Genomic DNA, 17,500 nt, shown 5'->3' on the forward strand with positions numbered 1-17,500 from the left:
CTCTCGACCCGATGTTTATAAAAAGGTCTTCCACCCAACAAGCGAGTGGAGAGATGCCATCAATCTCTACTCCGGCGCTTTGATTTCCTCGCTTGTATATATCGCAGCGATGGCTTCGATATATTGCTAAGAACATCGTCGACGTGTTTGAGTTTTTTTCTTTCGTTGATTTATTTTAGGAATATATATATATATATATATATATATATATATATATATATATATATATATATATATATACATATATATACACATGTAAATGTGTGTGTGTGTGTGTGTAAATAAATGAATAAATATATATATATATATATATATATATATATATATGTGTGTGCGCGCGCGTGTGTGTGTGTGTGTGTGTGTGTGTGTGTGTGTGTGTGTGTGTGTGTGTGTGTGTGTGTGTGTGTGTGTGTGTGTGTGTGTGTGTGTGTGAGTGTGTGAGTGTGTGAGTGTGTGAGTGTGTGAGTGTGTGCGTGTGCGTGTGCGTGTGCGTGTGCGTATGCGTGTGCGTGTGCGTGTGCGTGTGCGTGTGCGTGTGCGTGTGCGTGTGCGTGTGTGTGTGTGTGTGTGTGTGTGTGTGTGTGTGTGTATGCATATATATATTTATATATATACATATATATATTTATATATATACATATATACAAATATGTGTATATACATACATTTCCTTTTCTTTCATTATAAGTTTATTTTCGTGTTTATTATTTGTTTAGGGATATATTCTGTGGATTTTTGATTATTCGCATATTAGTTTTTTCTCGTTTATTTCTGTTCAGGAATATATTCAGCGAGTCTTTATTTTTGTTTACGAATTCAATAATCTAGTTACTTGTTCACAAAGGACGTCCCTTTCTTTATTCATTTTACTGGTCGACGTCCCTGGTCAAATTTCTCAATGGCAGTTCAGTATAATAGGCTTGCGTAACGGAACGATAATAATACAATGAAAAATAATCACGTTTCGTCCAATAAAAAAAAAACGGCCATCTCTCTCTCTTTTTATTCATCTATTTCTGTCTCCAGCATCCTCTCTCTCTTCGCGCTGTCTATGTATAAACATGTATTCCACACATATACAGTGTATGTTAGCTATATATATATTTCATATAGAGAAAGCTAAAGAGAAAAAAACTCGTCTCCTACCTCTCTATTTCCCTATTAATCCATATATCTCTATCTCCCGTATCGTGTCTCTCTTGACCTGACTACGTATATACATGTATAAATGTAAGCCAAATATATACACTTCAGAAAGAGATCTAATTTTCTGAAGAGCGAACCGTCATTAGTCACTGTCACAACATAAACCACTAAGAGGATTTGGGGATAGACTGAGGTCAAGGGCGAGGAGAGAGACAGAGATAGGTAGGAGAGACAGTGATATGGGGACGGAGAAATGGGTAGAGAAGGATAGATCAATAGATGAATAGATATAAACATGTATAGATAGATAAAGGTAGATATGTTAATAGAGAAAGAGAAAAGGAAAAAGCTAGAGAGAGAGAACTAGGGGGAGGGGGAGAGAAGAAAAAACAAGAGAAGAAAGGAGATGAGAAAAGAAGAGAGAGAAAGACATATGGATGGGAGGAGGAAGAAAAAAAAACGAAGGTTTGAATAAATTTGATACAAATTAGTGATTTCAAACATGCACGATTCTCCATCCATCGCTAAATGAAGGTCTGAGTACAATTCACCGAGTAATCAACATGGACTATAAAAAGGCACGATTTGAGAAGCGCCCAGCCAAGTAATGAGTTTGGTCCAAGTTAATCTGAAGGACACAACTGATGAGGCTTCGATCGGGGAGCTGGATGCTGGGATGGCTTCTCCCGAGTGTGAGCCAGTGGGTGATCTATGTAGTGGGTTATTATTTCTAGTCTGCTTGACGGTGAAAGCTGTTAGGTCAGTGATTCCATGCTTGAACATTGCAGCGAGGACACATGCACAAGTTCTCAATGCTTGGTGATTATATGCACCTGTGCATGAGATTTGCATGCGATAGAGGGCATGAGAATGCAAGAAGACCCGGTGCATTTATACACGTGATCGTGATTGCTTTTCATCGCGAAAGGTCTTCAGGTGCGACGAAGCGGCGGCGACGGAGGCTTCACCGGAGGACAGAATTAGTGCGCAAAAGACAGCAGGTGGCCCTTACGCAGGCATTTTCATGTTCATTCTGACTACTATTGCGGCAGAATTGAAATATAGCGATAGTGGGTGAGATTGTTCCAGCACCAACTCATGAATCGCTGCTCTGTAACTGGTATGGCGTCCTATGTTGAAAGTGCGGCGCCCCTTTTCTATGAAATGACATATGATATACTGACGGAGGAACCTCATGGGCTCCATCGTTCTCGGATCATCCAAAAGCGAAACATATAATCGGCAATTATCATTCTCACTGTCAAATCATTATAAAACATAGAATGACAATCTTTCTCTGTCGAGGTAGTGGCAAGGTATAAAAGGTAGCATGGCTAAAACTTCCCATAAACAATTTTAAAACCCCCTAAAGTGAGCATGACCTACGGTGTAAACTAAACTGATTTCCCACAGCAACATAATGATGGTACAATATCAACTACCGAAGGGTTGTAAGCGCCCCCCTTTATCAACTGCACCCCCTTCAGAATAGTTCTGGATCCGCCCCTGCACACACACACACACACACACAGAGACGCGCGTGCGGGCAAGAGCGTATGTGTATATATGTCCTATAGATACATGAAAAGGTGTAGCCGCATAAGTGATATATACACAGATTTATAAATTAACAGTGAGAAGTGTTTGTTGCGCACACCCACGCTTCCTACTCCCCGCCCCCTCTCCCCCCCCTCCTACCCTGACACAACGCAGTCGCGGCCTCGAAGCGACCGGTCACGTGTCTGTCCTGCGTCATGCCATTCGATCCTAGGATATTCTTACATTTTTTTTTTTTCTTAAGGACAAATACAAGGAGAAGAGACTGGAAAGGAGGGAGAAGAGGAAGAGGAATAGGAAGATGATATATGGGAGAGGTGAGACGTGGAAGAGGAACAAAGAGATGATTTGTAGGAAGACGGCGAAGGGATATTGTAAGCGAGAGGAAAAGAATGGAAACACACACACACACACACACACACACACGTATATATATATATATATATATATATATATATATATATACATATACATATACATATATATTTATATGTGTGTGTGTGTGTGTGTGTGTGTGTGTGTGTGTGTGTGTACACACACACACACACATACATATGTATTTATATATTTATTTATATTTATATAGCGTATACATATATGGAGCATAACAAGGCAGGAGTGTTGTGCTGCCTCAGAATGGGAGGGATGGTGTAAATTCCGACGAAAACAGCCTCCACGGACTAATTTCGCTCCTTATGCTGAATACATTATCATAATGATGAAAGGAATTATGCATACACACACACAATCACACAAGTATGCGTACACAGAACACACGCACATACATATAATACATCCCTTAACCAGATTAACCCGATGAAACAACTCGACTGATATATCAACCTCAATCAGATTCTTCTTGCACTTGTACTCCCCCCATAAGTCCTCAGTGATTGACTATATTAGATGTGACGGTTATCTTATTTATTCAGACTAGACCAAAATTACCAGTAGTATTTTACAGAATCGAGTTGATTTAGTGTAATAGTATTGTTATTATTGGTGGTATTATCAATAGGACTAGTATGATCGATGCCACCACCATCAGAAATGCAAATATTATTACTAGTAGTATTAAGGTCACCACTACTACCAACAGTAACCCTAATACCAGCCACAGTGATTCCCAAAAGAGCAATACCACCGCCACCAAATATACCAATACACCCCCAATGCAAGCTTTACACTGATCTCCACAGCTTTGCTTACAATGTAGGCGTGTCTAATATGGTCGGCAAGATTTCAACCTTGATTCTGTTTTTTTTTTTTTTTTTCTTGGTGCCGCTCTCCCTGCAGTGGGCGTTGAATGCTGTGGATAAGGAAAAGAAAAAATAATATCAAGAAGAGAGAGAGGGAAAAAAAAGAAAACGTCCACAGCATTCATAATAAAACAAATGATCGTAAAAAAGAAGAAAGATATTTTAGAAAGTGTGATTGGATATTCTTGGCAATTAATAAAATTGGTACTGTTTGTGTTCATGGTGTCTGAAAGTAACATCATGCTGCTGTTGGTTTAATTTGGCGGTTAGTGTATTTTGTCCTAGTACTCCATCACACACACACACACACACACACACACACACACACACACACACACACACACACACACACACACACACACACACACACACACACAGATATATATACAAAAAAAATAAAAAATATATATATGTTTGAACATTGAACCATTGTCTATTCATATAATGAATCAAAGTGATTGATTTTAAGTAATGAAATGTAATTTGATAGTTTGGAAGCAGTTATTATTTACTGATGTAGGCAAGAATATTTGTGGAATTTGCTTGAGACATTTATGGGTGAACTGCATTTTAAGAGGATGTCTTATGATATTGGAGTAATACTCTGTTTTGTATTTAGTAATAAGCAAACAATCATGTGATATATTACATACACACATTTTTGCTTGCATGTTTAGGCCTTCATCCATTACCTGTATTTAGATCTAACTTATTGTTTTTCTCTTCCGCTGTTTCCTTTTATTTTCTTCTCTTTCTGCTTTTACTTCTTTTCTCCATCATTTCTTCTTTTGCTCTCCCACACTTTTGTTTGTTATTTTGTCTCTTCTTTTCTCAATTTCTCTATCCCTGTATTTACTGTGTTTTCTTCACTCTGATTTACTCTGTTTATCACCACCTTTCTTTTCCAATTCCTCTCACCCTTCTTTCTTCCTTTTCTCTTTCTTTCCTTCCTTTCAATTCTTCTTTTATTTCTCCCTCCTCTTTTAACCATCCTAAAAGTCGTCTGTTTTCGCCCAGATTCTTTTTCTTTAGAGAAGCCCAACTGATACGCTCTCTTCCATTACACAAGCGTGTTTTCGAAGTTGCTTTAACATATCCAGTTACCCAGGAAGCTTTTTTTTTTCAATTTCACTTACTCCCCCCTCCTCCCACTCCCTCCCTTCCCCCCCCCCCCTCTCTCTCTCTCTCTCTCTCTCTCTCTCTCTCTCTCTCTCTCTCTCTCTCTCTCTCTCTCTCTCTCTCTCTCTCTCTCTCTCTCCCTCCCTCCCTCCCTCCCTCCCTCCTTCCCTCTCCCTCTCCCTCTCCCTCTCTCCCTCTCCCCACCCTCTCTCTCTCTCTTACCCTATTATTTCTTCAAAGAAAGAAATCTTCATTATCCCTTTAAAGAAATCAGCCTTATATATCTTATAGTAAACCTTAGAAAGGAAGCAGATATTTAATAGCACGTTTGTACGAATAGACTCACAAGTTGGAGTCACAGAAAGTGAAGAGAACAAATCAAATACAAATGCAACTTTTATGTGGATAGTGCAGGTTGTCAGAATTATATATTTCATTCAAAGCTGCCTATGCTTTCGTACGTCACTAACGATACTGAATTCCACTATGACTGCTACATAATTAAATATTCACATTTCAAAGGGAAGTGAATAGTCATTGTTTTTATAATTCAATAAGCTTTTTCTTTAACGTCCCAATGCCTGGTTGAGGGAGTCTACACAGGAGTCATAACACAACACCAAGAAAATCAGCGATTGATAAACGATTACTGACCACAAAGATAACTGCAAAAAATCGATTACACAAAACAGATAACTTCCCATCGCTAACTACATGCGTGTTAAATTGAATAAATAAAGAAATGGGAAGACAGAAGAAAACTAAAACGCCAATAGAGCCTTAGGGAGGACAACGTAATGTCATCTATATACTGGAATTCAAAAGAAATTTTCTCCACTTAGTCCTGAAATGAATCAAGAACTGCAAGGAATGGTGGTAGACTGTCCGAAGATTAAGATGTGCAAAGTGAGGCGAGACCCGTTACGGGGCTAATGCAGAAGAGACCTAATGGTAGTAAAGCAGACAAGGCGAACGGCATACGGTGAAGGACAAGTAGGAAAGTTACCAAGTACTAGGGCAGAGAGAGGGTGCAAGACTTAAAGAACTGACGGATGATGTTCGTGGAAGGTTAGCAGAGGCTGTAAAAAGTACATCTGAGGAAACTACTGACAGCTGAGCTTGATGTTGTTCAGGCGGAATAGCCAGTCATTAGAGAGCATTTGGAGAGATAAAGGTATTCTACGATACTATCTTCAAGTTTTACAGTATATTGCCGTACGTTACTAGAGTTTAGTTACTAGAATTACTGATGATTTTTATTCCGTGGTGTAATTTCTCATCCTCAGGTATATAGTTATATTTCGTTAGAATATCTTGTAAAGTGTGTTTTGTATCACGATCCTATGAACCATTCCAGGAGCTTAAATAATGTACTTAATATACTTGAGGTGTAATCGTGTTTCAAAAAAGTTTTCTTCTCTTTTCTTGTGTGTGTGTGTGTGTACGCGTGCGTCATATACTAACCACAAGCCTCCGGGCTAGTACAGTCCGAGAGGTCGGCGGTTCGCGCCCCGCCCAGGCGCGAGAAGTTGCAATTGTCGCCTAGACACAGGCCGGGCTCCCCTCATGGGCATAGCCCGGGCGAGGCTCAGCTTCGCATATCGGACTTATCCTTACTAACCACAAATAAGAAACAAAACACGAAGGACATGGAACTTTACGAATTACCTGACACTTGAGAAAGGCTTTTCGCACCAAGAAAGTTGCAAAGGTTTTCGTAGCATTTGCATCTCTTTTCGCTCTCTCAGTATTAGTTATTTAGAGTCATGGATTATGGAGTTATCTTGAAAGAAAAAAATCACGATATCGTAGAAGAAAGTATTTTTGTCGAAAGTTACTCCTTTGCTTACTGAGCTGCAAACAAACATGGCGTGAAGTATGGTACAAAATTCCGATTTATAGCGCGAGGTCTTGACTTATGATGCACTTATGGCTGTGGTTCATGGCATGGTTAGTCCTACAGCTAAGGACATGACAAAGAACATGACTTATGAAATCCTATGAGCACCTAAGGCAACGCCTGAAAGGAGAAAGAATCGTAGCTCAGTGAATACATCTAACCCAAGTCATCCCATAATATAGGCATATAATAAAGGCATTTCTATAAGTATAATGTAGGCCGCAATATATCACGAGAATAGAATTTCTTATAGAGTAGATCCAATATTGTAAACACAATATCAGAACGCTTGGTATTCAACGTGACTATGTCAATGCATTCATCACCAAAATACAAAGCCTCCGAGACAGTTTTTTAGGGGCGCTCAATAATCTATTACACCCGCCTAATTGTCCTGAACTTATTCGTGTTTCTGTGTAAAGGGAAGGAGGGGGGAGAGGGGGAAGGGAAGGAGGAGGAGCAAGGAAAGGAGGGGGGGAGGGAAAATGAAGGAGAGAGGGAAGAGGGGGAAGGAGAGGGCAGGAAAGAGGGGAAATGGGGAGTAAGAGGGGAGAGGGTAGATTTATGAGTGAGCGGAAGGGATGGAGAGAAAATTAAGGGTGGGGGACATTGAGAAGGAGAGGGGGGGGGGGGTAGAGAAGGAAAAAAATGAGGAAAGGAGGAAGGATATTGAAGGAAATATCGAGGACAGAGGAAGGAGGAATGATGGAAAAGAAGTGGAGACTGAGGAAGACGAGAATAAAATAGAGGAAATGAAACTGCGGGAGAAGGAAGGAGTGAACTGTGAGCAGGTGGAGCACTAATTAAAAGAGAAGAAAAACGAAAGGGGACGAGAAATAAAAGATAATTTGCCTGATAATATGAGAAAGTCAAAATATTAATAGAATAAATACATATATATGCGTGTGTGTGTGTGTATGTGTGTGTGTGTATGTGTGTGTGTGTGTGTGTGTGTGTGTGTGTGTGTGTGTGTGTGTGTGTGTGTGTGTGTGTGTGTGTGTGCGTGCGTGTGTGTGTGTGTACTTACATATGCGTATGTGTATGTATATGTATATGAATATGTATATGTACATGTATATGTACATGTATATGTGTATGTGCATAAATATGCATATATATATATATATATATATATATATATATTATATATATATATTATATATATATATAAACACACACAAACACGAACAACCAAGCTCATACTCACACAGACACACGCACCCAAACACATAAGCACAAATACACATACAAAGACAAACAAAGAAAACACACACATCACCATCCATCAAAAGTAGCACATGTGTGAGGAGGAGAGCGTTATATTGGATTAATAAACTTTCTTTGTTAGTTCTAATCAATCACGCTGCTGGAAAGACATGAATTATGTAGTTGCAGGAATTTCCTTTCTCAGGTTGTCTGTGCTTTATTTTCTTTTTATTAATGTTATCAAAGTTCTTGTTAGCTTATGTCTATTGTTATTGCTGTAATGATTATGATAATAATTTATATTATTATTATTATTATTATTATTATTATTATTATTATTATTATCATTATTACTGTGGTTGTTATTTATCATCATTATTACTACCACTTCATCATCGCCATTATCAATTACGACAAAACTTTCACAACTTTTATCATTTATATTACACAAACTTCCAATTCAGTAGTAATTAACAAAATCAATTGCTTCTATAATTAGATATCTGTAATTAATGACTTTATCAAGGCCCAACTAGACACCCCTCTTATGTTTACTAATTTTCCCTTACGAAAGTCTAATTTGATTGCCGTCTGTGCTAGTGTTCCGTCAACCAATTTCCCTTCGTCAAAGTCACACAGAATATTCTATTTTCTCCTGTAGTTTCCTGAGATGTACGACTTCTAACGCCCGTCCTTCTGAATAATGCAGATCAAGAAAGATTTCAAAAGACTTTGCCCTCCCACCTCCTGTATATTTTTTTTAATTCTTATATATGTTTTGTTTATTTATTTATTATCAGTATGATTTATTATTATCTTTTGAACATTTGTATCTTTATTTTACACTCGCCCGTTGAACACACAATATTTATTCGTTACTGTTTCTGTGACTGAATATGAATTTAGTGCTTGAACAAAACCTCCGTTTCTTTTTACCTTGGTATACATGTTTTGTTTTGTTTTCTCTCTCTCTCTCTCTCGTGGATCAGAGCTTATTTATTATTGAGTTATTCTTTCTTCAAAATAATGGTTTACAGATTTTTACTCTTTGTCCGCATAGTCAGGAACGCTACCCATGCCTCTTCCTTCATACGTCTGTTACAAGTTATATCTTCACTATTCAATCAATATAGTAACAGCTAATGTAATGATTGCATATAGTTTAGATTGCCATACAAGACACAGCAGAAGACCGTAAGCCTACTTACGTGTAACAGCCATCATCAGTTACTTCGTCGATAACACTGTTCCATTAAAACCGGGGATTTTGATACAACTAAATCCTTTCCACTATCACTATAACACATTTTTACTATTTCAACAACCAAATCACACTCACCGACTTTCCGAATACCGTAAAGCCAAACCCTAAAGAATAACGTATATCCGGCCAGGCACAGTTTACTAGAACACTAACCAGAAAAGCGATGGAAAACAGTAGCCCAATGGATAGTGACTTTTGTTGCACATAGGTGGCTCCACAAAAAACTGAGCTACCCAGGAGTCAATTCGTGGGCCATATTTCCCCTTTCCTTGAATTTCTTGGGAAAATATATCTTTACCTATTAATCCTATTAATGTCGATACTGTTATTATTATTACCATGCTTATTATATTTGTATTAAAAAAAAAATAAAAATATTATTGAGCAAATGAAAATCTTTCCGACCATCAAGGTAAAGTGTAAACAAACAAGATCGGTAAAACTTAGAACTAGTAATTGACTCAGTAGAGAGACAGATAATGAGAGTGAGAATGATAGTCAGACATACGGAAATAAAGACACGGAGACAGAGATAGAGAGCAAGAGATAAGAGCAAATGGCTTCATTAGTCGTTGAAGGTTTTCCCTTGATTAATCACTACAGTGTCGTATGACAAATTCCATAATTAAGTCAAGATTATGCTGCCTTTATATCCCTTTCATGTGCGGCTCAGACAGCCAAATGGATATACATCTGATTCTTTACATCCTTTATCGATAAATCATTAACTATATGGTCAATTTCCATAACCTCGCTGCCAAGATTAAGAAAAAAGTAAAGAATCTTGATAAATATCAGAGTGAGGAGAGGAGAGGAGACGGTAGGAAGACGGTGAGAGAGAGTGAGAGATGATGAAGATAACGAATCAAAAGAATATGATTGTACATAGAAAATGTATTAATTGTAAGTAAACATAAGTAATATACTCAACTCACAGCACACAATCTTACAACGCGAATAAAGAAATATCCCTTTAAACAATAATTGAAATAAAATACAATCCTACAAAAAATTACGAAACAGTTTATGAGATAAATATCTCAGGTTCCATCAAAATATTACAACTAATGGCAGTGTTTGACATCTGAGAGGCTGTATAGCTCCGAATTCTGTGATTTTCTGTCTTTCTCTCCTTTCACTCCCAGCTGTTCAAATTGTTATTTTACCTCTTTTCTTGTCTCTCTCTCGATGTGTGTCTTCTATGATTATTTACTTACATGTCACTCGTTTTCGCTTTCTTCTATTCGATGCAAATATTTGAGTCTGGTCGTATCTAAAAACTGTGTTTTGAATATACTATACACAGCGCAATTTTCTTTTGCGGTTGAGTTTACATACCTTGGATTTCTTATTAACATTAACTTGAAGTCATCATGATATATATATATATATATATATATATATTTTTTTTTTTTTTTTTTCTACTACTACTTCTACTACTGTTAATTTAGTAACATTATATTTGCTCTATCCATTCCCAGGTATTAATAGCCGTCTCGTTGCACCAGTGGTTTATTGATCAAGGCATTTTGACATCGCCGTGTTTATGAATTCTCCTTATTTCTCGTATTATGACAAGCGCGCATCTTTTTCTTGCTAATTCCACCCTTTCATTTATTGCGATTTGGCTCCTTTCATTCACTTATTGCGTCCTAACTCCTTTCATTTACTTATTGTGTCCTAACTTCTTTCATTCACTTATTGTGTCCTAACTCCTTTCATTCACTTATTGTTTCCTAACTCCTTCCATTCACTTATAGCGTCCTAACTCCTTTCATTCACTTATTATGTCCTAACTCCTTTCATTCACTTATTGTTTCCTAACGCCTTCCATTCACTTATAGCGTCCTAAATCCTTTCATTCACTTATTGTGTCCTAACTCCTTTCATTCACTTATAGCGTCCTAACTCCTTTCATTCACTTATAGCGTCCTAACTCCTTTCATTCACTTATTATGTCCTAACTCCTTTCATTCCTTCTTCCAACTGGTCCACTTGCGTTGCTTTCTCCCTTTGCAGCTTTCGGTGGTTGGCATGTCCTTTTACCCCCTACAAGTCGTGCTCCTGTTTTCACTTTTCTTACGGAGAGCGGGATCAGAGAAAAAAATATAATGATACTTTTGATTGCTATTGTAATTATTGTTTCTTTTGCTGTGTTGTTGTTGTTTTGTTGTTCTAGGCATTATTATCACACACACACACACACACACACACACACACACACACACACACACACACACACACACACACACACACACACACACACATACCCACACACACACAAACATACACACACACACACACACAAACACACACACACACACACACACACACACACACACACGCGCGCGCGCGCGCACACACACACAACGTAAAAACACAAGCAGACAAATGTTGACAAAGTTGCTCGAGTGCGCTATTGATCGAGACTTTACTAACAATTACGTGGTCGGTTGGTCGCTTTCCTTATCTATAATTTAGGGATCATTCGTGTAATTATCTGTAGCGGCAGTTGAAAACGGCATTTTCGCTCTTATCTACAGGAGTCATAGGACGTAATTCCATGTGCAATCAAATTGATTGCGTCATCAGTTGGAAAGTGGTCAATTCATCAAGAGCAATTTTTGAAAATTGTTCGTCTTTTTTTCGGAGTTAATGTATTAAAATGTAGAGAAGAGTTGTGTTAAGATATATATGTGTGTGTGTGTGTGTGTGTGTGTGTGTGCGCGTATGTGTGTGTGTGTGTGTGTGTGTGTGTGTGTGTGTATGTGTGTGTGTGCGTGTGTGTGTGTGTGTGTGTGTGTGTGTGTGTGTGTGTGTGTATGTGTGTGTGTGTGTGTGCGTATGTGTGCGTATGTGTGTGTGTCACTTCATCTTTACATCATGCATTTCGTTTATTACATCATCTTATTCATCACCTTGCTCATTACATACCCCAGACATCACTCATACAGACATCTTTTTTTCCTATGACTATTGACCACATTCCCAATCATCACCTCCATTATTCTTCCCCTTATTGATTATCATTTGCAATCCATTTTTATGACGTCACCACATTGCCCATCATGTATTATTCACCACCTCATTTCCTTATCATTTACAGACAACTTTTCTTCACGACTTGTCACCATATTCTCTATCATCTCATTACTCTTCTTCTACGATCCCTTTTTCATGATTATTTACCATATCCCTCATCTCCTCATTCATTAGACATCACCTCATTACTCATCATTTACAATGTTGTTGTTTTTCATCACTAGTCACCCCATTCCTCATCATCTTCATTATCCATCACCTCATTCAGTGACTTGATATCTAGTACATTTCTTAGTGTTAAGTATTAACCATTAACCATTCACCAACTTTGATATTTAACCTATTTTTTATCTCCCTCCCCAAGCCTGCGCGACCACCGAGTGCAACCGAACTGTACCCAGGAGCTTGAACACGAGGAAGTGCACTGGGCGGTGTACCAGATAGTGTTCCCGGTGTTGGTGTCCATCGGTGTCCTCGCTAACCTGCTCAACTTGGTGGTGCTCTCCCGTCCAGCCATGAAGGGCGTGTCCTATAGGTAAGGATGGCGTGTCCTATAAGTAAGGAAGGTGTGTCCTATAGGTAAGGAGGACGTGTCCTATCGGGAAGAAGAGCGTGGTCTATAGGTTAGAGTTTGGTGTTTTAGATAAGGAAGGCGTGATCTATAGGTAAGAGAATGGGGTTTTAGGTCAGGAAAATGGTATTTCAGGTAAGAAGGACGAGTCTTATAGGTAAGAAAATGGGGTTTTAGGTTAGGAGAGCGTGTCCTACAGATAAGAAGGGCGTGTCCTATAGGTCAGAAGAGCGTGTTCTAAAAGTAAGACGAGGGCGTCGTATTGGCAAGTAGGGCGTGGTACTTTGAACAAAGAAAGAAAGAAAAGAAAAGAAGAAAAAAAATATACATACGTATATATATATATATATATATATATATATATATATATGGAACGACTGATTCGGAAATGGCGTTGTTGTCGTAGGTTGGAGTAAAGAGGTCGCGAGTGCAAAAAAGGATTGGAAACCACTGTTACATTAAGTATTAAATATCAGCTAGTATTAAAGGAGACATAGCGAGTACTTCAAAGCCCGAGGTGAGTTGCCACTTGTTTTTCCTGAGATTTACTTGATCTTTAAACTGGCGCAACCAATTGCAGGTTAAATCATGTACGCAGTCTAGCAAGATCCGCCGCAGCAGGCCACTACCATGTAATTTTTGGTACCAGGGGGTAAATTTACTCCAGATAATCATTGCTACAGACTTCAAAAGCACCAAACACCTAAGAGCGCTGGCTTTCGATTCTGTAGTCTAAGTTTCTTAAATATGATTTAAAGAAGTTCGCTTCAGCAAGAAATAAAAATTAAGCAAATCTATTCCCAACAACTTAGTTAACTCGACTTTCGATTTTTCAATATCATTAATTATCTTAAGTGGGCCAGAAAGTAACCTACAGTTATGATAATATATATATTTTTTATAATATTGTTTTTTTCTAAAGAACCTGGTTCCCTTCCACCTCTAAGCAACTTCTATTCATATCAACTGTAATTAGGAAGAGTACAGAATGAACGTCCATTTCATTATATTTAGCTTCACAGAGGATTTACTTGCGTAATTGATAAGTAAATCGATGTCAGTGAATATTCACGTTGATAGGTTAATTCAGCATCTTACATTGGTATGTGTGTGTGTGTGTGTGTGTGTGTGTGTGTGTGTTTCCATATTGTTGCAATTTGTTTGCGTATTATAGTTATTGATTCATCATATCAAGTGACTGTAAATCTAAACATTTTAAAAGCCATATACGATATAACTATAATATAATATTTAATCGCAAAAGCTAGTTCATTTCTTAAATGCATTAAGTCATTAAACCTATTTACCAGAAACTTACCTTAATGGTTACATGTCATGCCAAGCCACATGCAACGAATAGTGAACATTTATTAAAAGATTAGATTATATTGCACCTTTATGACTTCGGTCTAGATTGTACGAAACGAAAAGGAAGATAGATGATAGAAAAAGAACACTAAGGGGGAGAAAAATAAGGGAAAGAATAATCCAAAAAGAGAGAATTAAAAATAAGAGCACAGGAAAAAACGAAACAGAATGAAAAAAAAAATCAAGAAGTTGATTGAACAGAGATAAAAAAAAAAATAAAAAAATAATGGTAAAATTAAGAAGAACCTGACCCCCCTCCCCCCACGACTCCTCCTAGATGAAGCAGATGGGAGGCTCGTGAATACATGTAATTAACAAAAGTAGGCTGGGGAAGGGAGGGAAAGTCAGTTCATTAAGTGCACAAGGGGTTGTATATTTTAAACGACCAAGAAAAGTGACCCTAGTTCTGTATTACTCTATGATGTTCAGATTTCTTTAGTTTTAAACCTACATGAAGAGGCAGATATAATATGTTTCTAAAACTATATCATATGAATATGGTAATTACGCGACGGAAGTCTTGTATACAGTCAATCAGATCAATGCGCACATAAAGAAGCAACTACTTATTTTCTTACAAAAAACACCCTTTCAAAACCCACACGCACACATTATACAAATGTAGATTGATAGATACATGTATATATGTGTATATGTATACATACATATAAATATGTATATGTATGTACATTTATATATATATATATATATATATATGTATGTATGTATGTATATATGTGTGTGTGTGTGTGTGTGTGTGTGTAAAAAGTCGTTGATTTAACAGAAAAAAAGATAAAAAATATTAAGAGCAAGGATCAAAAGATTGCCCTCCTACAATTTCTCTCAAATGAGGCAGATGGGCGACTCATGAATACATATGATTACCAAAGAGGAGTAGGCTAGGTTAGGGAAGGGAAAGTAGGTTCAGTAAATACACGATGGCTGTATATTTACAAACTACCAAGAAAGTCGTCTGTACTATTTGAACCATATTTTTTTTCTAATTTCCTTAGTTTTAAACATTGTATTTGTTCTTGCAGATATCTGAACCATCTGGCCGTGAGTGACCTGATGTACCTGGTGTTCAACGTGCCGTTCTGCCTGGAGGCCTTCTCGAAGATCTCCCAAGAGATGCCCGTGCCCCGCCCAGCAGCCTTCTACTACGCCCACGTGGGCATCCCCCTCGTCAACCTGTTCCTCACCATGAGCGAATACATCGTGGTGTGGCTGTCGTACGACCGCTGTCTGGCCGTGTGCCGTCCTCACAAGTTCTCCTCCAAGCAGCGCCTCGAGGTGGTGCGCGTGCGGTGCCTCATGTCGCTCGCGCTCACCATCTGCGTGTACAGCCTGAGCCCGCTGAGCCAGACCATCTGCTGCGAGGAGGCCGACTGCTGCGTCATCGACAGCACGTTCACGAAGGAGTACGTGAACTGGTACACCGCGTACGAGCTGTTCAGGGAAATCTACTCGCGTTTCCTGCCCGCCATCATCATCACCTGCTTCAACGCCGCCATCATTTACACGCTGAGACAGCTCAAGCGCGAGCGCGAGGGCCGCGACATCATCAACGAGTCCCGCCAGGAGAGAGAGCGGCGACTCTTCTTCCTCCTGATGGCGATCACGGTCTTCTTCTACGTCTCCGCCATTCCTAGCGCCATGTACAAGATCATACAGTTCAACGACGTCTTTCCGAACTTCAGAGCCGTGGCTGACATCCTCGAGGTGTCCGGTCACGTGTTCAACTTTGTGCTTTATTTCCTCTTCAGTCCCGACTACCGAAGAACACTAGTTGGCATGACGACGGGGCAGCCGCAGATGACTGTGCAGACGTCGTCATTCCATGCTTAAAAACCACCTCTAGGGAATACACCAAAGCCTATAAGGGCAAATTCCTAATGTATATAAAGTGAAACAAACGCATAAGGAAATATATTTCATGTTGAATTTAGATATAAGTGAGATAGAAATATTCCTATATTATTTAAAAATATGTCTAGGAGCATGTATATGTTACTTAGTGAGTGTAGCAGTCTGACTTTGTTGCAAGCGACGCAGGCACACTGAGCCCATTGTTCAAGATTGACGTGCTTGTTTTGCTGCACATAAAAAAAAATCTATTACTTTTCTCTATCCTTCAAAATTGTCTAGTTTTATATATTTCGCCATGCCAATAGGAAACTGTAACCGCCAAACTTCTCAGGACACTGAACATTACCTGTAGATGAGGAACAACCATCTCGATCTTGGACATATGTGACTGCCTCTACTGTAACTAAGTTTATAAGGGCTGTTTATATAACGCACTTCAGAGATGGCGTAGGCATACAATGCCTTTGGCACTGAACTTCAGAGATTCGGGAATGTAAAACATAGTTTCATCCTGAACCCTTTCTGTATTGTTCGGCATATATATATATATATATATATATATATATATATATATGTATATATATGTATATATATGTATATATATGTGTGTATATATATATATATATATATATATATATATATAGTGCATACACAGTATATATAAAATATGTGCGTTTAAACATGAGTGGTAAATAGGAGATTTAAATTTACCTCTGCTGAAACTCGACCTATGATGGTTCTTAGCCAGTCATAACGTGAAAATTTTGTTCAATGTTATTTGGTCAAATTCAAATGTGAAGTACCTGTTGATATTCTTTACAAAAAAATAAGTAAATAACAATATGCTAATGAAAAGGACTTTTGGTTTTAGAATATGCAGACATCGAAGAATCATATATATTTGTATAAAAAAGATCCTATCAATGTCATCAAGTATCTCAAATTCTCAAATGAGTCCTATCACAATCTATTTAGAAGAGACCGAATTCGTCCAAGTGAGCAACACACACGACGCGCCTCATAAACAACCGGAACATCGCTTCTCTTTTTGATAAATAAAGTTAACGAATTGCCTTAAGCTACCAATCGCGTTACTGCCTAGCGTTCGAGTTTCAGTGTTCTTCAAGTTCTTTTTTGCATGAACTTGAATGTAATGTGTACCTGTTCCATACCGAAAACGTTGTACATTCACCACACAA

General features: G+C 38.3%; 1 protein-coding gene across 1 annotated transcript in view; it reads left to right on the forward strand.

The window, feature by feature from the left end:
- The window catches only part of LOC125042268 (probable G-protein coupled receptor B0563.6), a 32,895-nt gene extending 16,058 nt beyond the window's left edge, over positions 1–16,837 (forward strand). The window contains exons 2-3 of the mRNA XM_047637822.1: positions 12,858–13,028; positions 15,473–16,837. Of these exons, the coding sequence (XP_047493778.1) occupies positions 12,858–13,028; positions 15,473–16,280 (979 nt within the window). The 3' untranslated portion in view covers positions 16,281–16,837. The remainder of the gene's footprint in view (positions 1–12,857; positions 13,029–15,472) is intronic.
- The last annotated feature ends 663 nt before the right edge of the window (positions 16,838–17,500 follow it).

The sequence above is a fragment of the Penaeus chinensis genome, chromosome 3 (genome assembly GCF_019202785.1).
Source record: "Penaeus chinensis breed Huanghai No. 1 chromosome 3, ASM1920278v2, whole genome shotgun sequence".
In the NCBI taxonomy this organism is placed as follows: domain Eukaryota; kingdom Metazoa; phylum Arthropoda; class Malacostraca; order Decapoda; family Penaeidae; genus Penaeus; species Penaeus chinensis.